Genomic DNA, 24,494 nt, shown 5'->3' with positions numbered 1-24,494 from the left:
GAGAAGTACTTGTTGTCAACCCATTTCGAATCGTTATTACCAAAGTACCGTAATCGTTAATCGCCCTCCTGATTCCACAATTACGGCATATCAATTTCAAGCGAGAAAGGAGGGATTGCTTCATGTTTCCCACCTTTTCAACATCTTTACTTTAAATCTTCAGAAGATTGCGCATCTGATTGAAAAAGTAGATTACGCGCTGAGAACAAAAGCTACAAACAGACCGTAAAAACGAATGTCAACTTCTGACAGCGTCGTAACAGGGTTTCTGCCCAAAAAGAAATCATAAGTACTCGCGCACTCAGAATGAAGATTGAGGTCTTACTGGGATTCGAACCCAGGTTACTTGGAACCGTCTGGCTCAAGAGAATAGGAGATTTCGAACGATACTGTTCAAAACCAAGTGTCCTAACCACTAGACGATAAAACCTTCAAATTCATAAATTCAACGGTTTTTTGGCCTACTATAATCTGCAAGACGCAGGTCGTCGTGGCAGAACAAAGAGAAGTCCGAGCACGCCCCGATCGTTTCATCGTTCTATATAAGCATTATCTGACGGAGACCTTTGATATCTCCTATATCGATATCATCAAACAGTATGTCATCCGATGTGAATCTATGGAGAAGTAATATCCGGTAATGTCGTACAATCCCTTTGTGAAGCAGCCCCAGCGCAGAAGCCGTTGATTTCTTGATGTCATCGTAGAGCTACTGCTCATAAAGGAGTGTGTTGACAAAGAGGGCAAATGACGTTAGAAAAGTGACAGTACACAGGAACCAACATTGAAGACAGTTTCTGTACTTATACCTTTAATAGCTAGGTGTCGCATCATATCTCGAAGCCTTACTCGCTTCTAGGCGAAAGAATTCAGTACGAGTCTGAGCAGGCCGATGAAATGGATGACCATGCGGAGGAATACAGAGATAAAAATTCACCTCTCTCGCAAGATACGGCTTCAAACACGCCAGATCTCTCATGAGTATACAAAAATACTGATAGAGGCATCAACTAAATAAACTTATGTAGTTTTTAACCGGTTCGCAACGTAAATGCTTATGCATACCGTCACGTATAAACTATGTATGGTTTTGACTAGCTTGACTGCCACAAGGGAATGAACACCATCAGTAGTGAGAACTCAGCTGGCGATGCAAGGAGAGGCTTACAATGGATGATATTTCTGTGCATTTTTTGCACTGGAGGAAAAAAGGTATGAGTCGAGCTCATGATATACCCGGTCGGAAACTGGTAGATTAGAGAGATGTGACGTTTCTCACAGTTGTGTGAAGGTGACTAATTTAGTGAAAGGAAGAAAGAAGTAAAGCTGGACATGCTATATAGAGTATGTATTTTGTCAAATCAAAGGTTATCAATTGACTTCAACGATGTTTTCACGTTGAGAAGCCTGAAACACGTCATTTTAGCTTATAACAAAGGACTTTCGTGGGAATAATAAGGCAAAAGATGACCGTTGTGCCTTCGCGCTGTAATCTATAAAAAAATATAAAACTACCCTCAGTCGCAATTCATTTTCTAACTTTTCCTCTTTTGAACTGCATATTACATTTATTTATTACATTCTCCTTATCCCTGCTTTTTTAGTCCGAAAGCGCAACAAAGATAACACAACATGCCTGAGTCTGATTTTTCCGATTCGGATGAAGAGAATTATCAATTTGACGAAGTGGATAAAGATTACGCTTTGAAAAAATGGGAGAATGAGACTTTCAAGCAACAGCTACGTGACATACGTGAAGTTATGGTAGAAACTGTATCTGACAAATCTGGCCAGACTGGTGGTCCTGAGCTCAAAGACAATTGAAGTCACTGGAAGACGGGAATTGACATTGCAGACAAGATGCTTTCCGATAACAACCAAATTCGAAACGAGCACTATACTACAGGCATTGGGAAGATCTGGAAATCTTCCACAGCGTCTGGCGCTTATCCGAAAGATTTTCCTTCACGACGGGAATGGTTTCAATTTCAAAATAGCTTAATGTATTATACACCAGTTACCACCTCGTTCAACTATTTCGCACCAGATGTTCAACATCTTCGTGAAAAGAGATATCCGCCGGACGTATTGGATAGACCTTACAGGCCCATTAAGCTAACGGATATCACAAGAAATTATACAATCTACAACTTGAATGCCCCTGCACAACCAAATTCTGATTTCAAGGAATTTATCGATAAAAGTATTGCGAAATATAGGACTGAGTATGACGAAAGATATGGCTCAGATAGCACTGGCAAATGAAGTGAACCCGACAGATGGTGATGTACTGCTGGTGATTTATATTACAGCTAGGGAGAATTGTATGTCTTGGATTGGCTCTATGAATCTGCAGTAGTGAGACGAGCAATACATTTCTGCGCATTCAGATAGTCTGCAGTCATCTCTTGAGCATCACGGTGGTTCTTCCAGATCTGATATCCCCCATGACACATAAGTAGATGAAGGCCAGAAAATCCTTTTTACTTCGATCCTTTATGGCCGAGAAACAGCTTTCCTTTGATGTAGCGTCTTTGAGTTCACTATCACTTGAGCGAGCAGCCATCCGTTTTATCTGTATATAAAGACAGTTGATATCTTATAGTTAGATTGGCATATCATTTTCCTGCACACACAATAATCACCTACACTTCATTTTTGGCTGAACTTTCAGTCATATTCACAACGTGCTCATATTTTTCAGCAATGTCAGAAGCAAGAAATGTTTGGCGTCGAAGCACAAACGGACTGGGTTCTTATAAAGATGAGTCACTTATAATGGTTGAATGTGAGAAACAAGCCGTGGAAGCAGAACAACTCCTTCGTGGCGGAAATACAGCAAAGAATTCAGTCGCGATAGAACTTTTAAAGATTCTAGATTATTCTGATGTTACTAGACCGGATATTCATGCATGGATCAAAACAGAGTGGAATGGTCCAACGGAAGATGAAGATGATGGGCATTGGCCTAGAAGATATCAGTGGACTGATCAAAGAAATAGAACGTTCTCTACAGCGCTTAATCGGTTTAATTCGAAGTATCCAAATTCCATGACTCAGACTGTTATTGGGGAAGTGATACACACTTTACACAACGTGGCGTCTATCAAGCAACAGTCAAAAAATCCATATACTGGACATGACTTTGAACCATATGAGGTTCTCAATAAGGAAGATGAAGCCAAAGATATACTCGCTTACAAGGTTAGTAGAGATCCATCAATCTTGCTTTGGATCGATGAACAATATACTAAGTGTTGCGAACAAATGGAGCAAACCAGCTCAGGATCAGGTAATTAATGCAAGTGGTACATACCATAGCTTGGAATCATGCTGGTTCTATGTGTTAGAGTCGAGGTGAAATGAAATCCTTTTGCGTTATTGTGCAGTTCATCATCGTAGCACCAGGATGTGAATTTATGCTCAATGCAACTCTTGCTCAAACCTATATCGATAAGATAGTATATCATAGTGGTCCTTCATGCCCACTATTAAATCTGAGAGACATTCTATGTAAGAACAGTCCATTCCAAGAATCGCCATAACGAGAAGTTGTACATAACCAGAGCTGAAATTACATATATACTGGATGTCTCCACCAAAATACCCAAACATCTAATTATATCAATCATACATTTCCGAAATCCCTAAAATGTGCAACTATTATTGTTTACTTAAATTTTGCATTTGAACCAATTCATACTGCAGTATAATTCATCATGTTAGCAATGTAGACCTAAGCTCACAATGGGAAAGATCAGGGACGTGAGATAGACTTACATAACCACCTTTCTTAGCTAATAGTTCTTGATGTGTACCATGTTCAGCAACTTTACCCTCTGAGAAATAATAAATTTGATCCGAATGTTGGATTGATGATAATCTATGTGCGATTGCTCTATTTATAATAGAAATCAAAGAACGTCAGATCAGCCAGAAAACTTCGCACGATGAAGAATAGTATCTTTCATTGTTGAAGAAGGAATAGGAAAAAGACTCACATAGTGGTCCTTCCTCTTGATGCTTTATCTAAAGCTTCTTGTACAACTTTCTCACTTTGACTATCTAGAGCACTTGTAGCTTCATCTAACAATAATACTTTTGGATTTCTAATCAAAGCTCTCGCAATTGCTATACGTTGTTTCTGTCCTCCAGATAATTGGGATCCTTTACCACCTACTTCAGTATTGAACTGATCTGGTAATGACATGATGAAATCATACTATTTACATACAATCAACGCATCAGTATTACGTTAACTGGCTTATAGCTCAAAGGCCTTGGCTACTTACAATATTAGCATCTTTACAAGCTTTGATTATTTCTTCTTCAGTCACTTGTTCAACAGGTTTATTAGCACCAAGTAGAATATTGAATCTGACTGTTCCTGCATATAAAGTAGGTTCTTGAGATACTAAAGCTACTTGATCCCTGAATTTCGCTACGTTCAGATCTTTGATATCGACTCCGTCTAAGGTGATTCTTCCGATTAAGGGGTCATAGAATCGTTCAAGAAGTTGAATAGTGGTGGATTTACCGCAACCCGAGGGACCAACAAGAGCGACACTATCAAAGGATGAAATCATTAATGACTTGAAACGGACGATGCAATATGTAATTCGAACTTACTATGTTCCAGCGGGTACATCTATACTTAATTCTCTCAAAACTCTGACTCCAGGTCTTGTAGGATATCTAAAGTGAACATCCTCAATACGAATATGGCCTTGAACGTTGTTATGGTTCAAATGTATACCGCTTGGCGAATCTGGATCAACTTCAGGCAAATTGTCCATCAATCTGAATATCGAAGCAGCTGAAGAGTTGGCTTTGGAGGCATCAGGAACAAAGGTGAATACGTTTCCTGCTTGCATTGAAGCGAAAATCTGTAACAAACAGCTAAATCAGTATTTGCTAGGGGGTACATTTACAGAAACAGGGGAGATATACTCACGACTGAAGTAAGAACAGTAAAGAAATGATTTGTACTGTATCTACCTGAAATGATCCACAAAGCTCCGACGTAGAAAACCAAAGCGATAATGCAAAAGGTTATACCTTGACTTGCAGCGAAAAGAGCTTGTGATTTCATCGATGTTCGGCTGTTTGTTAAAACGGTATTTGTCAGCCTGTTGCTCCAATATGCAAGTATACTAACCCATTTCTAATAGTCGGCGACAACATGTAATATGTTGGATGAAGAAGTGCTGAACTTTTGATGCTGACTCACAAATTGACTCTCATAGGCTCTTTGAGCGCTTCTGAGTAAATTCTATCTACATCTTCTTCCCTTGTCAAACTGGCCACAGTCCTGACTGCACCAGCCGCTTCAGAAGCCAAATGAGCTGAGGAAGCATGCAATTTCTTCATCTTCTGATCTTTCAAAACTACCACCTTTAATCGAATATATCCACCAGAAACCAACAGAGGGATACAAGCAATACCGATAAGCGCAAGAACTATTGTCAACGAAAAGATATCAGTCATCTTTGATATCCGATACTGAGAAGATGTAGTGTCCAACTCACGAGGACCGTAACATAATCCGATAATGCAACCTCCGATCAAAGTAGCGCAAGATTGTACTATAGTACCTAAAGTAACCCCGAATAAACCTTGAACCTTTTGAGGATTTTCAGCAAGGTTGGAAGTGACAGCACCAGTCTATGAGACATATTCGGGAACTATCAACGCTGGCATCATACTATCCTACTCTGTGCTAAAGTCGTAACTCTCACTTACAGAGTTCTCGTCTCGATCGAACCAACCGATATCATGTCTCAATACAGCTCTGAAACTTTCTTTTCTTAGAGTAGCATTCAGATCCCAGCCTGTACTAGAGAAACCAACTACTTGAATGTAAGTTGCAAACCAGGCACAAAGCGCAGTGATGAAATAGTACAGACTGTCATACCGAAGAAAGATAGGTTAGCACTTATCCACATACATTGTTTCTCACGTAAAAAATCCTCACGCTTTATTGTTAAGAGCATGTTTGAGCGCACTTTGCCAATTTGGTTGAGTGTCCTGGATTTGGAAATCTGCGAGTGCATAACCGAATAGGATAGCCAATGCAGGATAGACCATTCCCGAAGCGATAGCACCGATACCGGCTACGACAAGCAGATCGATGATTGAATTAGAATCACTTGCCGTAGTACTTACAACGGAGGAAAAGCTGTCAACTTACCGAAGATATACAGTTTCTTTTGAGCAGCATTTAATTTGAGTAATCTGGCATACATCTTGAATGAACTTGGTAGTTTGTCTGCTTCTAGAGCTTCAAGGTCTCTCTGAGCATTGATATCATCTAAAGCCGCACTAGCCAATGATCTACCTGTCATCGCTCTCTTGAGATCTGGGAAACCATCTTTCTCTTTGATAGGTGAATCGGCCGGTCTAGGTGCGGAAGCAGAAGCCAAAATTTGATCTTCAGGTGGAACAACCTTGAGAGCATCTTCAGCAGCTTCTTGGGCTAATTTCTGATTAGCTACCAAAGCGGCATACTATTTTCAGGAGACGAGTCAGTATAAGTAATCCACCCTTTTACCTAGGCTTGAATGAACTCACGGAACCATCTTCATTCGCTAGTAATTCATTGTGTGTACCTTGTTCAAGAATTTCACCGCCACCCATCACCAGGATCCTATCAGCATCTCGAATAGTTCTACAATGAAGGTAGAAATATTAGTCAATCTGACCATTTATGACTGACCCGGCTTACTCACGATAATCGATGGGCGATCGTGATAGTAGTTCTACCCATAGCAGCTTTATCGAGAGCATCTTGTACAATACCTTCACTTTGCGTATCAAGAGCACTAGTAGCTTCATCTAAGAGTAAGATTCTTGGATCAGATACGATAGCTCTGGCAATTGCAACTCTTTGCTTTTGACCACCTGATAAGAGCATTCCTCTTTCTCCCACCATAGTGTCATAACCATTGGGTAATTTCATAATGAAATCATGGGCGTTGGCATCGACACAAGCTTTTTTGACCAGTTCAAACTTTTCAGCATCGGAAACGTGTTCCCATCTTGATCCAATTAAACCATGTTCAACATTTCCTCTTACAGTCGTACCGAATAAAGTGGGTTCTTGAGATACCAGACCTATATGCAATATCAACTGGATGAGCTAGATTCTTTTACGAGATTATGGCAAGATGGAAGGGAATAGCAAAGACCTTCCTTTGCTTACCAATTTGTTGTCTTAACCATTTCAAGTTCAATGATTTGATTTCTTTTCCGTCCAATTTGATTGTACCTTGAATTGGATCATAGAACCTTTCAACTAAACTGACTACAGTTGATTTACCACTACCTGAAGCACCGACTAGAGCAAAAGTCTTACCAGCTTGGAAAGTCGTTGTTAAACCTTTGAGGATAGGTACGTTAGGTCTTGAAGGATAATGGAATTTAACATTTTCAAAAGATATTTCACCATGCACAGTTTCAGGTTTTATACCTGCTGGACTTGCTGAATCGATAGAAGGTATTCTATCTATAGTTGTGAATAGTTTTGCTGCAGCAGATCTTGCTTTGGCTACAGCAGCTAATTCAGGTGCAGCCATTGCCATTGAAAAGGCACCAATCAAAACTGACATGAATACGTTGATGACTACACCACTGTTAGCGTGTCCTTGAGTGACCAAGATTGCACCGTAGAAGAATGCTAAAGCGTAAGCAGAATAGATCGAGAAGACTGTACAGAGCGCAATTGCAAGCGTCAGCAAAACGCTCATACATGGATATGAGAGACAAGGAGATGAGAAGCCACTTACACATTGTACCCAAACCAGCAGCTTCGATCAAAGCACCTTTTCTACCTGTTTTTCTACTTAATTCAATATGATCATTGAATTTTTGACCTAAAACTTTTTGTTTACCGAAAGCTTGAACTGTTCTAATACTACCAACGACTTCTTCGGCTAAAGTACCAGCTTTTGCAACATGTTCTAAAGCTACTGTACCGAATTTAGACATGGCAGTCATCATAATAGCACCCGAAACGATGATAACAGGGAAAATAGCTGAACAAGCTAAAGCCAATCTCCAAGATCTTGCAAAAGCCAATGCGAAACCAGTAACAAAAGAACCTAAATATTGAGAAATCAAAGCGATCTTTTCAGATGTACCTTCTTGTACTAAATGACAATCTGTTTGAATACGCGTAGCTACCTCTCCAGCACCAAGATCGTCAAAGTATGCGATCTAAACTCGGTCAAATCATAGAATCAGCAACAAAATATAATAGGAATACAGAACTAGCAACCGATGATGAGTGAGGATGAAAATGTGAACGTACCTCTTGTCTTAGAACAGCTTTAAGGTAATTCTCTCTAACTCTCTTGGAGTTCAATTCACCAGTGATATTCCAAATGAACATATAAGCCCAAGTAGTAACGAAAATACCTACACCTAAAGCCATTAAATACAAAGCATTATGACCTGATTGAGTTTTCAAATCATTTTTAGCATTTTGCAATTCATTCAATTGTTGTGGCGATAAAGCTATTCCAGAACCAGCAATTTGAGTTATGATGATAGCATAATTTGTAAAACTTGTTGTTAATCGACCAAAGATTAAAGTCATTAGAGGTTGTGCAGCTCCAGCAGCAATAGCTAATATGATACCTAAAACCATTGCTAATTTTTCTAAACCCGTTGAAAATCTGAACAATCTGAAAAATCCGACAGGAGGTAATAATTCTGATTCCTTTTCTTTTTCTTTTGATTTCTTTTCATTCATCTCTTTATTCTTTTTATTTTTCGAAAATGAAAATAATCCTTTCTTCTCAGTAATAGTCTTCTCACTTGTGGTTGAAGTAGATACTTTTCTACCACTTGGTTTTTCTGTTATCTCAACTGCCGAACCAGATCCAGATGTAGATGAGGATGAATTTTCAGTTGTTAATGGTACAGTCGGCGGTACACCCATTGTACCGACAGCTGCGGTAGGTAAGAATATACCACCAGGTATAGTTTGAGCTTCATGACCTAAAATACTCTTCTCATTTTCAACATAATTCTCTTCCTTTCTATTTGACTGTTCTTCGGACTGTTGAGTTGTTTGATGAGCTGGATTAGTCGGACTATCTGGTCGTTGATGAGCTTGAGAAGGATCAATCACATCCCCTAATTGAGGGATCGTTGATGACATGATGAGGAATGTTCTTTTAAAGGAACGTCACTGGATAGTATGATGAATTGACTACAAATACCGAATTGCTGGAAGATCAAAGTTGGCCGAGCGAGATTATTGTTTGAAGCAGTACATATATATTTATCTATACAAATGCCTAGACGAAGATAACGAGATTTAGCATGGGATTGTACTGTACAGCAATCAAGACTCGATTACTCACGAATCCGGCTCCGGCTTTTTGAGATAATCACGCCTACAACCTTTTTTTTGGTCTAATCCCAGCTAACGATGAATGAACGTATATCGGCTGGCTTTAACTTTTCTCACTACTGAATAAGAAATTGATTGAGCATCCAGCGGGAATAGTTCGACGTCTGATGGGATCGGTTTTGCAGATAATGGCAGCTCTCCACTGTAGTTTGAAGAGTTTATCGCCGTTCTTATATTCCAGAATCGAACGCGCGTTCAACTCGGCTTAAAATTCCTGCTTGATATAGGAGGTTTTAGGTGAATGTTCGGGACAAAAGGTTGATAGGAATAAATCGATCACAAAGGTACTTGATGATGATGATGGGTCACTTGTTTTTGCTTTTCTTCTCTATAATCTTAAGCAATCGTAAGATGAATAGTCCAATAAAGTCGACTCACCTTTTCCCATTTGTAAAGATAGGACAAACTTAAATCTTGTTGAAATCGATGCAATACAAATAGCATGCATATGATATTCTTGAGCCGAGTGAGTGCATCATCATTATAAACTTATAAACGGCGTTGATGCCCGTTTTTGCTCTATTTCATGTTTTCCTTGGCTGCTCGTGCCTGAATCGATCATCACACGGGCGCCGGGTAATACAAATAAAAACCCAGAAAAGCGTGACAACCATGCGGAAATGGCCGATATATCACTACGTTCAGGCTCTTAGATTAAACGAAGTTAACGCTCTTAGTCTTCTTTTCTCGTGAGCCATTTTATGCTTCTGCAAGCAGCTTTCTTTAGGCATATATTAGCATAGGCATGTCATAAATTTATATGTGTTATATACAATATCAATTACCATTGGCATCAAATCATCAAGATAGAGATTTCACGAGGATTTTCCGTCAAATCACACGTTTAACACCATTCCCTTATTACAGCATTTGTCCACCAGCTTCTCTATACACATCTACACCTTTTTTAAGTTGTTCAAGAATCAAGAAACTGCCAATCTATCATTAGAATAGATTCCAGTCGATCATTAACACGGACAATGTTACTTACATCAGGATAGTACTAAATAAACATGAAAATCAGCAAATAGTACACGGAGAATGCAGTTCAAGTTAGAATAGGTCTTACGTGGGTTGTAGTCTCGTCCAAGCCGGTACCCATCCTTTGAACATGAACATCGGTCCTTCAGTAGCAAGTCTATCATTCGATCAGCACAAGTTCTGCACAATCTGAAGTCACGCAACACAAAACACTTACGACCTTTTAACAACGTCCATCGAGCTGGACGTTCCCTTACCATGGGCTGTCATAATTCTAGATTTGATTACATCGGCGGGTGAACAGACAGCTACGAAGGTCAACTGATCAGCTCAAATATCTATCAGGGAGATTGTATCAGGACTGCTTGAAAAACATACTTGTAGCTACTGTGCCCTAAAAGAATGAGAACAACGTCAGTACAGCTAATCGACAACAATCTAGAACGTTGGGTATGAACTCACTGCGCCGAGAGAAGCTACAAAGTGTAAGACCGGTCCATCTTCCAATAATTTAGCCTGTAATAGCTCATGCTTGAACCAATCGTAACTAATTCAATATAAGGTAAATCAGATTATTCGGCATCTTGGAGTGAATCACAAAGTTCAGAACGGGAGGGAGGTCAAGATATTTGAGTGAGTTATACTCACCTAGCCAATTGACTCATATTCATCAAAATACTTCTAAAGGCATTTGGTCCCAAGCCTCTTGTCCAACTTGAGACACCTTCTTCTGAAGTCATACGATAAAATCCTTGAAGTGAATTACGATAATTATACCTTTCTATCAAGAGTTTACAACTCATTATCAGTTTTTCCCAAAGAAAACAATTAATAATTATACTTTCAACTTACGCTCGAAAGGTTTAGCTTTATCAGCTTGCATTCTTACCATTAAAGTTTCAAATGGAGTACCAATTATACCAGCTATACCACCTGCTATTGAACCTGCCAAAGCCATTTTATATGCTGGTGGAGGACCGGGACCTGCAGATTTGGTTGTATCGTATGGAAAAGGTTATTAGTGATTAAGATTGGCATGATATTTAATTCTTTTTGAACACATACCTTTATGTACTTCTGCTTTTGCCCAGTCATAAGCAGCAAATCTAGTCATGGAATAAGTCATTTGTCGAAGTAAAGTACCGGTTAATCCATCGAATAAACCTCTAGCGCCTAATATGGTAGAAGCGCGTATCAGAAAGTGCTGAATCAAATTTGAATAGAGTTGAAGAGATGATAGTGAGAAAACTCACCATTGTTATGCACCGTCTTTCTCAAAGATTGTATCATACCTTTATCACCACTTGTTTGAAGTCGAACCTAAGTAGAAGGTTATTAGTGTTGATCGACCGTACTTGTCATATTATCTAGAGTTATATGAGATTGAGGAATATGTGTGCTAAACCCACCTTGGTAAGATCAAGTGGATGAGTTATACTTGCTGCTATAGAAGCTGCAGCACCTACAAATTGTCGAGAGAGATATACACATCACGTCAGCTCAGGGTTGGAAGTCAGATATACAGGAAGATAGATTGATAGCAAGTTCGTGACATGACGAGCGTCAGACAGTTCATATCATAATATGACACATACCTCCTAACCAGAAAGGATATGGTTTTTTCGGTATATTTGCTGTTGGTTCTACTGATGTGGGCTTATGAGCTGACATGTTGATGCTGTGAGTGCTGAAGAGGATCAATTGTACTTCTAAGTGAAGGTACTTATCCTGAATCCAGCTTCTAGTCGTGAGCTGTATCGCCTATATAAGAGCAGCTCGATATCTTGATGATTGACGACGATAAGATCAGATATGGATTGCGTTAATGTAAAAATGGTATTCAAAGATTGTTAAGCATGTAGATGATGTATCACATGTTTTCAACATGCAAGTATTGTCAAATGGGGTTATCTACATTTAACCTTGGTTCGAGGAGTGGATCATGTATAAGATTGATGTAAAGGAAGGTGCTGATCAATCCTCATCAATCATAATTTGTATCCCCAAAACACCGAATGCTTAATGGGAGGTATGAGCGGGTATCAATATTTATTATGTAGCATATCAAGTTCATCAAACGGGACTGTGAACATTCAGATGACCTCCATGTATCGTTGAAGTCGTACTCTCATTTTTGATGACAATATATCGTTTCCTATAATTACATACCGTATCACGTTCAAGTGACTTGCATCAAGTTGAAGATAAGTACTATTCGAGGTAGAACGTTGGATCATGCTTGGTTGTATCTTGTGAATTATCTGATTGTTTGTAAAACCCACCTCTCGTAGGGATATACGTTTGAATTGATTTAGCCGCTCGGAAGTCCGAGCAGTCGACTTGACAACTGATAGTTGATCTCTCACCTCACAACCATCAGTCAAGTTTCGTTATCGACTAGGGAAAGGTGGGTGACTGTATGATACCTGTATCAAAGGACCCATTCTATTCTTAAAATCCATCTGATAACATAAATCGGAGCTCCGTTCGAATGATATCCGTAGAGGATCTGGATGTCTACCTGCAAATCTCTACATTGTTTAACTGAACAAAACTAAGTATATAGTATAACACTGAGAAAGGCAGAATATTTCGATTCCACAACAATACACGCATGAACACTCATTTGACTACACCCCTAATGATCATCAGGCTGATATTTTAGCATTGTTAAGTTAATCCTTTCGCAACGACCATCATTGAGCAGTAGTTTGAAGGATTACGTGAAGATAAGCTAATGGACGTATAAACTTAATTTGCGCGTTATCAGACTGATTGATTTTATCTCGATTTCGCAAGAAAGTCTATTAATCGAGATTAAGGAATCCCCTAATCTGTAAGCGAGCAGGTCACAAAATAAACCCTACAATCACTTAGGACGTGGAGGGATCATATTCAGGTCACACACTAAGGTGACTACTGTAAATACAGTAAGTTAGTGACAACGCCACGGCACATGTGAGTATCGAGAAAGGTTAAGCCATCAACCTCATCGAAGAAAAAAAAGGAACGTTTACGTTGATTTCTCATTTTTACTGGTCTTTGGTTTTCTTTCGTAAGTCAATCATTCACTTAACGTACTGGTTATTCACCTTCTGACCTTCACGTCATGAGGTTAGTTCCCTTCTCTAGACCAAATACTGGAATAAGTTGTCCATTTTCATGTTTATTCCATTCAGAACGGCTAACTTGTTCATGCTTAATCGAACGTCTCTGTACACATATATGATAATTCAACAATATGGTGCAGTATATACGAATGGTAAGGGCTGAGCACATATGTAAGATGCTATGCATAAGCAGAAAGGTACGGGAAATTGAAAAACGAGAGATTTAGTTTGAAAATGTGAATTTACAATATGTTCATGCACTACTATATATATACTGAAAATCTATCATGTAAATGTATACCGCAATAATATTAAGCCTGTATGTATCCTTTGAGACCAAATGAGAGAAAAAGAAGAAACGATAAATCCTGAAAAGAAGGCAAAAAGAGTACAAATTTTGGTTGTAAGAGCGATTAGAGAATCAAACATCTAGGGTATTATATCTGGGAAAAAGGTAAGAGATTGAATGGTTTAATGATCTTGTCTCCAAGGTTCAGAAACATTGTTGGAAGAGTTATTCTCGTGGAAGTTGACTGGTTGATAACCCATTGAGCCGGCAAAAGGAGGTGGACCAGACTAGACGATACAAAAAGATTAGCGTTCCGTCGTATTACAGCAACAGCAAGTTTTATGTAAACTTACCTCTGAACCCCAAGGCATGTTCTCACCACCTTCACCACCACCTCTACCACCGTATGGCATACCTTCAACATTGTACATTTGACTTCTTGGTAAGGCATGAGGAGGTGGTGCTGTAGGAGGATACATATGACCTTCATATCTTACTGGATAATTGGATTCAATTTGTTGTGGTCTATTAGCTGATCCCCCATTATTGGAGTTGTTTGATGAATTGTTATTGTTATTGTTGGAGTTTGATAATGAATGCGCTCTTAAATCAGCTGGGAAAGATGAAGATCCAACATAGGGTGAAGCGGATGGAGCCTGAGTGGCAAATAATCATCAGTTCTGATAGAGAAACCGGTAAAAAGGAGGATCAAATCACTTACTGATGAAGCTGATAAGACTCTGCTTCTATTACCATTCCCACTAGAATTTCTGTAAGGATCGTTATTATTGTTACTATCATTGTTGCCAGGATTGCTGGACCCCGAAGGATTCTATCTATATACATTAGTACACGTCGACAAAGTTGGAAGTTTGAATTACTTACGGTGTTTGATCTACCTTGGCCTGAACCATGTCTAGGTGGAGGACTTGGCATTTGGTTCCCATTTGGATTCTCTTGCCCATAAGTGACTCTTAAAGTATATAATTGTCTTCTTAAATCGGCGTTCTCGTCTCTGAGATAACCATTTTCACTTTGTAATTGGGCGAATTCAGGTGAATTACCAAGTGGCATTCTTGATGGTCCTGGTGGATAAGGTAATTGACCTAATTGTCGTCTTGCATCTTCTAACTGAGCTGTAAGAACTTGAACAGATTCTTCGAGCTATCAGATGGGTCAAGTGAATAGTTAGTATCGACTAAAAGAGTAGGAGAGATGGCGATTTGTGCGGATTATGACTCACAGCTTTGACTCTAGCCTTTTGCTTTTCTCTATGCCTCTTTTGAGCTTTGGCATTTCTAGTTCTACCATCCATATCATCACCCAAATTCATGAGTGATGTAGTAGAATTGCCTTTGAAGTTAGATAAGAGAGATTTTGAAGATATGGATGATGTAGGTGACATGTTGGGATTGTGGTTGTGATTTGGCGGATTACTGTAATAAGAAGAAATTTTGAATAATTTTTCGTGCGGGGTTGGGTTGGTCAAGTATAGCAAGATCGCGTCTCGAAAAGTTGTATATCTGATCAACGATTTATAAATCGTATGATAGTTCTGATCGATGCACCTAGAGGTGAGGATTGGAAGGAAAACGATCTGTGATCAGACCGAATGGAAACGCTTGTAAGAAGTTGATTGATTGCTATATTGTGAGGATAAAACGGACAAATGTAAGATGACTGTTTCAGACTATATCGTTTTGTTGAGAAGTATACAGCAGAGCATACTGCTCGATTCCATCAAGGATCAGACACTCACGTTTGTAGCTTCCTATTAATGAGAGAATCGCTAATCTGTGGAAGACGAGTTGATGGATTCAAGCTGAAGTAGTGATACCAAACGTTTGGAACTAAAGCGCGAGAACGGTTGATATATTATGTTGATTGAGCCGTAATAATATGTATGAGATTATGTGAAGAAGGAATTAGGTATACGATAAAATAGATATTAACTATATATATATATATAATCGATAAACGATGTACGATATGGGGGATTATGTGATTATGTGATTATGGAACAGGGATCTGATGTTTATGGAATTCCCGATTGATATGTATTTAGGAATTATCTTCGATCCTTTTTATTATTATTTTATTACGCAGTTTTATCGTAAGACATGGAAAGAAAAAAAAAAAAGATCAAAATAGTCGGTATCGGTAAAAAGAGTCGAAGTTGTTTCTTATTTGAAACAGGATGTTCTGTTTATATATAAAATTAAAAAAGCAGAAATGAGAGAGATAGAAAGAAATGAAAAAAGGAAACATAAAACTTTTCGAGATACGTTTATGAAATTAAAGACAAGAGAGAGGGAAGACGAAATCTCATTTTCTCTCTGACAGATAGATTAAATGGGGGAGTTTGGTCTCTGATTATTCGTTAATTAGTTGCCGACGAAGGAAGAAGGTGTACACCTGGTATAGTCGGTGGAGGATAAGCCCAGGATAGGATGGCAAAAGATATTATTGATAGGTGACTGACTTGTTCAAAACGGTACGGTGAATAAAAAACAAATTTTGATATCCTAAGAAGACGAGAAACTATATTCAGGGTTTGAAGAGGTATTCAAGGGTAAAGATGAATCATACATTCCATGTTGAGGTCTCAACCCATGAACAGGATTTTTAGATCAGATGTCTTTCCCTGAAGGTTTTTCTCGTTGTCTTACGTTGGGATCGATGTGGGGGAAATTGGAGAGTTTTGACCGCGAAAATACCAACCCATGATAATAACAATATAGATCGGATCATGCAATTTATGGCTTTTAACGATCATACCATATGATGTCGTGCATGCATGTTACCATTTCCTACCATTAGCTCTGCACAATCTTTCTTTTGTGAGAGTCAAGTAATCGTATAAATGCTTTATAACCGGATTTCATTTGTATAAAGATCAATGCTTACTCAATTCACGCTCTTCTCAATTATTGTGTGTCTCTCTTTGGACTGCTCGTTTTTGGTTCCTGCGAGACATTCCCGACTCCCGACGATCGAGAATCAGGAGTAGTGAAAAGCTTTTGTTGTTGGCTTTGCCAAAAAAAGAGTTAAATTAAACCTGTTTTACAAAGGGAACAAAAAGCATCTGTAATGTATTTGCAGAATCAAGCCAACATCTTCTCTCCCTTTGTATCTTTAACATGTTATCCTGAAAACGACATGTTACCCTATGCAAAGACACATCATCTTCTTACTCATTAAACCTGGTCTAAAAAGAGGTGACTCAAAAGTCCGGTGACTTGGTGACTACCCCTTTGACCCTAAAAAAGAGTTTTTGTCTATTCTTTTACCCTAAAAGTGGCCAATACCCATTTTCCATGCTTTCAGACCGAGGTATCATGCATGTCCTTCATATACCTCTTAATAATGAGAAAAAGCATGTGATTCCAGCATCCTTCGATCGCAATTTACTTCATTCGCCTTGGTTATCCAGCCGTTTCGGCAGGGTTAATTATTCATATGGGAACGTTATATGAAGCCTTAAAGCAAAGGTAAATTGTAATCTACCACAGTTAGCTTGAAAGCCTGTTCATTCTGTCTTGCTAATGCAAAAGATTAACCCCCATTTTGCAGACGATGGTCAGTGCCCACAGGTACCGAAGAATAGAGGAGGTCAGAGCAACTGCAATCAGTCCTTTCGGATGTTTTACGATATGTGATCAAGAAGATACCGCAAGACTTGTGGGGTTAAGGGTAAGAAGAACATTCAAATGCCGGAACCCTTAATGAAACCAAATCCTCCGACCTGTCTGCAGAGTTAGAAAAAGGTACAGGATCCACTTGCAGCACTACTTCTCCTACTTCGAAGTATTTCGGTTGGTTGCAGGGTAGAGTCAATCCTTGTCTTGCTGAATTATGGGTAGGATTTCTGTTTCTATAGAGAGGAAAGGCATTGGAACTAATTGATTATGAGGCGTTCACTGTCGATCAGACTTACGCCATACACAGACCATCATCAAGGACAATTTGACCATCCTTTGATCATTATATTTACCTCCACCTTTCTGAAAGAGAAACACCCTGAATGACATATGATAAAGAGATGTTCCACGATCGTGAGATGCTGGCATGACGATCGAAAAAGTACGGCATTCTTCCGTTGGCAATGTTTGACTTCTAAAGGAGAAAAGGAGATTTTGGAATTTAACAATAATTGGAAATCTCGTAAAAACCGTTCAGACACAGTACCTTCTTGCCACCTAAGCTGTACGAGTACTGTACATACAGTAGTAGAAGGTCTTTTTCTGGGCTTCAATCTACTGTGCATTCACCGCTACTCCAACTTAGACTCCATGAAGCTTAAAAGATGGAATACCTACGAGATATCACATAACATCTCAAGCGTTTGTCTTTGTTCACATGTCCGAACAAGCTTCTCGATATCACATCGCAGTACAGTAACAGTAAGTGATCAAAAGACGGTTTGAAGATCACAAGATGCTGTAAAATGTTGATCCGTGGATCCAGCAATTTAATGTCAATTACTGCATGATTGTCTCGGCTCTCTAAAGTCAAAAACACAATTAACCTTAAGCCAAGGAGATCCCAGCAATTCAATCACCGCGACTCTCATTAGCTTTCCTCATCCCGATGGAACACATATATGCAAAATAATGTACACCGGACTACCATAAGCCGAGTAACCGCACTCATAAGTTATACCGTCGCCTGATTACAGTACACCTCAGAGTAATCAGAAAGACCGATCAGCCAGAAGTCAAGATGACGACAACGATAATTGTGTAAGGTCAGGTGAATACCGAAATGATGGGAACTCATAAGATTCTTGATTCCCGCGAAGTCAAAGGAAGTCTGTCCGTTGTTGCAAACCAGAAATAAACCGAACTTTTACTGCTTCCCTCCACATAAACGTAGGTTTGATACGGTACTTGGTGTTGGAAAAGAGAGCAAAAAGCGTTAAGCGCTGCGGAAACGATTATCAATCACAACAAGTAAAGGAGGCGTTGATAATGGGATCTCCGTGTAACAACTGTGTGCCTCAGCGAGATGGGATCAAGGAATTATACCTGTATTATCAGCCTCACACAATTTCTTCTTTAGTCGATGCAACTAGAAGAGTGTGACTGATAACCAAAAAAGAATGATTTGAACACGGTTATTCTGCTATGAAAGAGAGACATCAGATATTCAGAGTTGCACTCAAAACGGAGTCTGATCACGCTTTAGAAAGGGTGCACCTCGTAATATAGTAATAGCGATACAATGTAGTGGTGGTAATAAATGCAAATATAAAATTCATATAGTAGCGATATATCTATAAACAAGGGGGTTGCCACCCCCTTACCCCCGCTAGCATACAATATGCACCCTCGTGCTCCCGCTTAGCATACATGTCTGACCTTGGCATGGGATACTTGATTGCTCTGTGTATATGTATATATATGTTCCCCCCCTCCCTATATGACATATGTAATATATATGGCTCCTGTCGATACGTCTGTAATTCCACGTGGTGTGGATCGGTCAAAGTATTACCGGTTAATGTATCTACGGTGGTGGCTCGGGCGCCGTGTAAAACCTATTATGTAATACCCCGTGCCGTGTACGTTTATAGTCGTGCAATCCATACGACATAATTTGTATGCGTGTAATGCAAAGGATATACAGTATATTAAAACTGCTATCATTCACAACACAACTCATCTACTTCGTAGAATGCTACGATAGCAAGAGCTGCAGATGTCATAAGGCATCCTGTTGTGATAATGTGTGCACCTGTTACACCAATTGATCGTCCTCGTAGACCAGCAACAGCCGATCCAAACATAGGAAGTGCAAGAATAGCTAGATACATTATGTTCGTAGAGGAATGTTACCTCGTAGTCGATAGAATGCTACTAGAATTCCTAGGCCAATAGCTGATTCAGCACCAGCAATAGCGATGATATAAATAGAATATGTTTGTCCCATAATATCGTCGAAATTGTAAGAGCTCACCAGTACCAGTAGTGTTACCGCTAGGAGCATAAGCTCAATAGAGATAATCATTAGAATGATGTTCTTTCGGTTCATGATAAATCCAAGAATACCGATAAGAAATAGTACTAGAGCAAGAGTCATCCAATACTGGTGATTTTACGTCTATGCGTTGTATATTTTGGATCTATGCAACATACCAACTACTGTACTATATCGCTACTATACTATTTCATCTATCATGTTGATTACTGATATAGACTACGGCAGTACCACTGGGGTTAGCGTTACACTACTGCTAATATATAATACTGTCATTACTTGTACGCTACTATCGACAATGACATTTTATATGCTTATATCAAGACAAGTCTTAATACCTTGGATGTCTAAGAGGTACATTTCAGTGCTTTGATACATATTAACCGGTAGGAGCACATCGGCGATTTACGCCACGTGGAATCACAGACGTATTCATCGTAGCCATATATATTATGTAAGTTATAGGGGGGGACGGAGTATAATATATCATGTAATGCAAAGGGGGGAGGGGGGGGGGGGTGTATATATACATATGTGTTATAAGCCAGACATGTATGCTAAGCGGGAGCACGAGGGTAGTTGCGGATATACCAATTCTGAATCTCGAATTCTTCACCGGTAGATGTCAAAGGCGTTCTTCGTGCCATCATTATGGCGGACAAGAGATCTGGTAAAATCAAAGGAATCTGTTATTAATAAGACAATTACCGAATAAGTCAATCGGTCGATATCATCCATCGATCTCAAACGGGAGCAATGCTTGACCCGAGTCTCTCTCATATAAATCGTTCGTGCTCTTTCTCACGAGCTGAGTAGAAGGTTTGTGTATTGGTGTTGCTTGACTCTTGCTGAATATCTTTGCGTTGTTTTGTCATTTCCGCACTGATCGCGTATAGTGGAAAATCGATTTGTTCAGTGTGTAGATTAGGTCATGTATTCGTTTTATCACATCCTTTCGTGCTCGTAATAGAATGTCGATATTTGACCTGCGGTAGGAAGCTGGTGAGTGATTCCCGTTTGTGCAATCTGATGGGTTTTCAACTTTGTCAGATAAAATAACTAAGTACATGCTCAATACTCGGAGGCAAAATATCAGGGGACGATCACTTGTAAATCTGTGTGTACTATTAGACAAGCTACTGCAGCCTCCGAGCTCAGTGTGGATCATCTGTTCGTGTTAATGGGGAAAGCGATTGTCTAACACGCGCACAGGGCTGCTCGTAAATCCGACATGTCGAAGTAAGAATGCATATGAAGATGTATATCACCATTATGGTCGAGAAGAACCGCCAAGTACATTGCAGACCTAATATTGCACAGTATGGTGGAGATGGGGAAATAACCCGAAGTTTGTGCGGGGTCCTACTATGCCGTGACGAATTTAATGTTTTTGATTGAGTTTTTCAATTCAATCTGCTAACTTTTTGGCGACGAGGTCGCGTGTATTCATCAATTTCACTTCTTGTGCTTCTTTCTCTTTCTTTCAACTCTTCTCGATTTCGCTTGCTTTTGTGCTGTCATCACGACTTACAATCTACTTGCTATATTACTACTACCACTGTATACCCAGATTCATATCCCTAATCTTCACTCTCAACGCTTTCTGGTGAAAAGTTCAGCTCGGTTCTCCTGATAACACTGAATCCTCCTGTTTACGTCACCTATCAAATCCTTATCGATAACCCCTTTCAAACGCTCAATTTACCCCTTGAAGAACTTGGATTGAATTCATAGACCAAAACAGATTTTGATGTCTCCAAGAAGTGAATAGATATGAAAGTAGCTGTTATCGGTTCAGGTTTAGCTGGACTCACAACAGCATATTTACTTCGTAAAGAAGGAATAGAAGTCTGGTTGATTGAGAAGGTATGTATTACATAGGCTTTTTTTTGGTTTCTAAATAGGGCAAAGGTTCAGACATAAACATACAGCTAACCCCTGCTTATAATTGCGCCATTAATGTAGTCAGATAAATTAGGATTTCACTCACAATCTATCGAGATACCGATAACATCTAATAAAGGGGAAGCAGAAAATTTCACTCGTAATGATAGTACAGGTGTAAATACGAAGAATGAAAAGGCGAAAGAGAAGGAGAAAGAGGAGAAATGGGTCGTTGATGTACCTATGAGAGGATTTCAAGGAGGTATGTCTGTAGAGCTCCCTTTAATGGTATTATTACATTGGATGTCAAGCTAAACATACAGTATGGTCTGTTGGCCAACAGGCTATTATCCGTTATTGCTATCGCTATATCACCATTTGGGAATACCATTACAGACAGCCAACTATACATTTTCATTCTCATCTTCTATACCATCTTCAACATATTTTATACATTCTGGATCATCTGGATATTCATGGCCTTCGTTACCTTCTAGAGCATATTCAAATTTATTCATCTTGATTAAAGATATTGGAACTTGGTTTGGTGTAGCAATATGTTATTTAATGTTAGTTTTATTAAGTTTTATGGGATATCATGATTTATTACCTTTATGTGTAACAGAATCTTCTGTAACATTAAGAGAATTCACAATATCATTATCAACTTTTTTAGCATATCCATTTACAATACCATATTTCAATTATACACCTTGGACACCATTAGGTGGTTTATTTCAAGATTTTTTCATTGGTAAAATTGTTATACCTTTATTTTCTTCTGTAGGTACAATGACAACTTCAGATGTTTGGTCATTACCAGTTAGAATCATATTAGAATATATTTATTTGACTTTAGGTACAAATCATTATCAATTATCAAAAGGTTTTAGTGCAGCTTCTATAGCTGATTTATTAGTTGGACCAGTTCAAAAACAAGGCTCAGATCATGTTAGATTATCAACAGAGTTGAGTTCTTTGGAATATATCGCTGCTTCTCAAGATAGTGGAGACATTGGAGGATCAGTCAAAATATCAATGAGAAAGTGTGACGCTAGCGATGCCGAAACAAGTGAAGAGCTTTTGGTAGATAAAGTCATTTTAGCTACTCAAGCTAGCGTGGCCAAGTATCTATTAGCAGGCCTAGAAGATAGTTTAGGCAATACACGACAAGATACAGAAAAAAGAAGGGTTAGCGAGATGAGGGCTGCATTGCACAAAATTCGTTATCGGGTGAGATATCAATATTCGATGGTCTCTATCCTCACGACTCTTGTTTCTACGATCACTGATAATGCTTCGAATAGAAAACCATTGTTGTCACTCACAGAGACACATCTATCCTTCCTGCTCCTAAAGATAGAAGGGATATCAACTTCTTGCTACCTGAAATTTCGTCATCACCCTACCTTCAATACCTTTCAAACACACAGAGCTCCACCGATGATCAAGTGCCTTTCTTTATTCCAATCAGTGGTAAAGTGTACACACAAGCCACGCAGATAATGCAACCTCCTAGAAATTTGGTCACAAAATGCAGACCCGAAGTTGTGGTGCTTCAAACTACAAACCCTGCTTTACCTATTGATCCTAGAAAAGTGTTGAGCGTTTCCAAATTAGAACGGTATGTATAATTGTTCTCTTTCCCACGTATAGTGCTAATTGAGGCTCCTTTGCGCGTAATAGTGCATTACCACTTAAAGAACCTGGAAAAGTATTGGCTTTTTTACGAACCAATACACCTGAATCTTGTGTATATATAGTAGGATCATACGCTTATCCAGGTATACCATTGTTGGAAGGATGTGTAGGAAGTGCAAAATTAGCTGTTGAAAATATAATTAGAAATACAATACCTAGACCTAAACCACAATTCATCAGACATAGATGGCATCAAGAAGAAGTAGAACCTAAAAAAGATATTGGTGGAGTAAATTGGGAAATTGGTAAAGGCGATAAATTGCAAAGATGGTGGAGATGGAGGTGGATACAGACTGGTTGGAGTTGAAAAGAGAAAATCAAAAGTGAAATGACGTATGAAAAGTTGTAAGATATTAGAATTGTGAGAACGGATCCGTCTTACGGTGTACGCAACTACTCACTGTTCACAGCCCGTGTGTTCTCGGTCTAGTCGGCTTCGAGCTATAGCACTAACTCAGCTAATGATACTTATCGCTATTGATCAGACGGGCCCACTCCAGTATATTATATTCTTCATTGAAACCTAGCTACATATGCCTTCATACTTACATCCTTCTCAAATACGTAGCTACACAACGCCGCCAGGAAATCCATTCACCCTTTCAGCCAAAATGCCTCCATAGTCCGGCCTTCCTAAAATCGTTTCCAAAAATCAGACTCGGAAGAAGCGGGCCCAGCGTATTTTTGGGTACAATTCACCCACGTCCAAGAGTACATGATGCCACATCGACGTCATGCTCCCCAATCGGTCTAAAAAGAACGGAGCTTACTTTGTGAAGTAATCTGAGTCTAAATCCTCGACTTCAGTCACTACAAAGGGTTTCGATGAGTTTCGACTTCACTTATTACCAAGGGCCTTGAGGAATTATCGCTACCTTTAGATTGGATAAAGGTAATGCTTTCGGAGACTGTACCGGTGATAACAGAAATTCTCACGGAACTATAAAGGTGGAACCGCTAACTGATAATGGATGATATGATAATGCTGAATCAGCACAAATGACACTAAGTGAGAGAAAGTTGGGTGAGCTTCTCGCCGAGACAAATCAAGTACATAAACGGAATGATTTTGGTGAGGTTATACCCTGTCTCTTGTTTGATTCCACAGGTGAAAGATATTACTATATTAGTG

General features: G+C 39.2%; 5 protein-coding genes across 5 annotated transcripts; 2 read left to right on the top strand and 3 right to left on the bottom strand.

Moving 5' to 3' along the window:
• Positions 1-2,706: 2,706 nt before the first annotated feature.
• On the top strand, positions 2,707-3,300 carry L201_007056 (uncharacterized protein; the record flags this gene model as incomplete). Its single annotated transcript, XM_066222767.1, has 1 exon — positions 2,707-3,300. One exon carries the CDS (start codon positions 2,707-2,709, stop codon positions 3,298-3,300), a length of 594 nt encoding a protein of 197 aa, XP_066078864.1.
• Positions 3,301-3,663: 363 nt separating this feature from the next.
• On the bottom strand, positions 3,664-9,163 carry L201_007055 (uncharacterized protein; the record flags this gene model as incomplete). The annotated part of the gene is made up of 16 exons (XM_066222766.1): positions 3,664-3,702; positions 3,781-3,898; positions 4,002-4,222; positions 4,293-4,566; positions 4,630-4,886; positions 4,955-5,102; positions 5,231-5,459; positions 5,529-5,664; positions 5,743-5,905; positions 5,975-6,113; positions 6,191-6,506; positions 6,571-6,667; positions 6,729-7,113; positions 7,202-7,705; positions 7,785-8,214; positions 8,309-9,163. The coding sequence occupies 16 exons, from the start codon at positions 9,161-9,163 to the stop codon at positions 3,664-3,666; spliced, it is 4,311 nt and encodes a 1,436-aa protein (XP_066078863.1).
• Positions 9,164-10,279: 1,116 nt separating this feature from the next.
• On the bottom strand, positions 10,280-12,070 carry L201_007054 (uncharacterized protein; the record flags this gene model as incomplete). Its single annotated transcript, XM_066222765.1, has 12 exons — positions 10,280-10,349; positions 10,410-10,421; positions 10,488-10,556; positions 10,617-10,707; positions 10,778-10,793; positions 10,862-10,946; positions 11,048-11,180; positions 11,252-11,383; positions 11,465-11,572; positions 11,653-11,719; positions 11,809-11,861; positions 11,995-12,070. The coding sequence occupies 12 exons, from the start codon at positions 12,068-12,070 to the stop codon at positions 10,280-10,282; spliced, it is 912 nt and encodes a 303-aa protein (XP_066078862.1).
• A 1,910-nt stretch (positions 12,071-13,980) lies between these two features.
• Positions 13,981-15,203, bottom strand: L201_007053 (uncharacterized protein; the record flags this gene model as incomplete). The annotated part of the gene is made up of 5 exons (XM_066222764.1): positions 13,981-14,085; positions 14,152-14,454; positions 14,520-14,630; positions 14,684-14,962; positions 15,042-15,203. 5 exons carry the CDS (start codon positions 15,201-15,203, stop codon positions 13,981-13,983), a joined length of 960 nt encoding a protein of 319 aa, XP_066078861.1.
• Positions 15,204-21,550: 6,347 nt separating this feature from the next.
• Positions 21,551-23,669, top strand: L201_007052 (uncharacterized protein; the record flags this gene model as incomplete). Its single annotated transcript, XM_066222763.1, has 5 exons — positions 21,551-21,643; positions 21,743-21,923; positions 22,005-22,894; positions 22,969-23,285; positions 23,348-23,669. The coding sequence occupies 5 exons, from the start codon at positions 21,551-21,553 to the stop codon at positions 23,667-23,669; spliced, it is 1,803 nt and encodes a 600-aa protein (XP_066078860.1).
• Positions 23,670-24,494: the final 825 nt, after the last annotated feature.

The sequence above is a fragment of the Kwoniella dendrophila genome, chromosome 10, assembly GCF_036810415.1.
Source record: "Kwoniella dendrophila CBS 6074 chromosome 10, complete sequence".
Lineage (NCBI taxonomy): Eukaryota > Fungi > Basidiomycota > Tremellomycetes > Tremellales > Cryptococcaceae > Kwoniella > Kwoniella dendrophila.
Note: the sequence above shows the minus strand (reverse complement) of the source record. Positions and strands in the feature narration are given on the sequence as shown.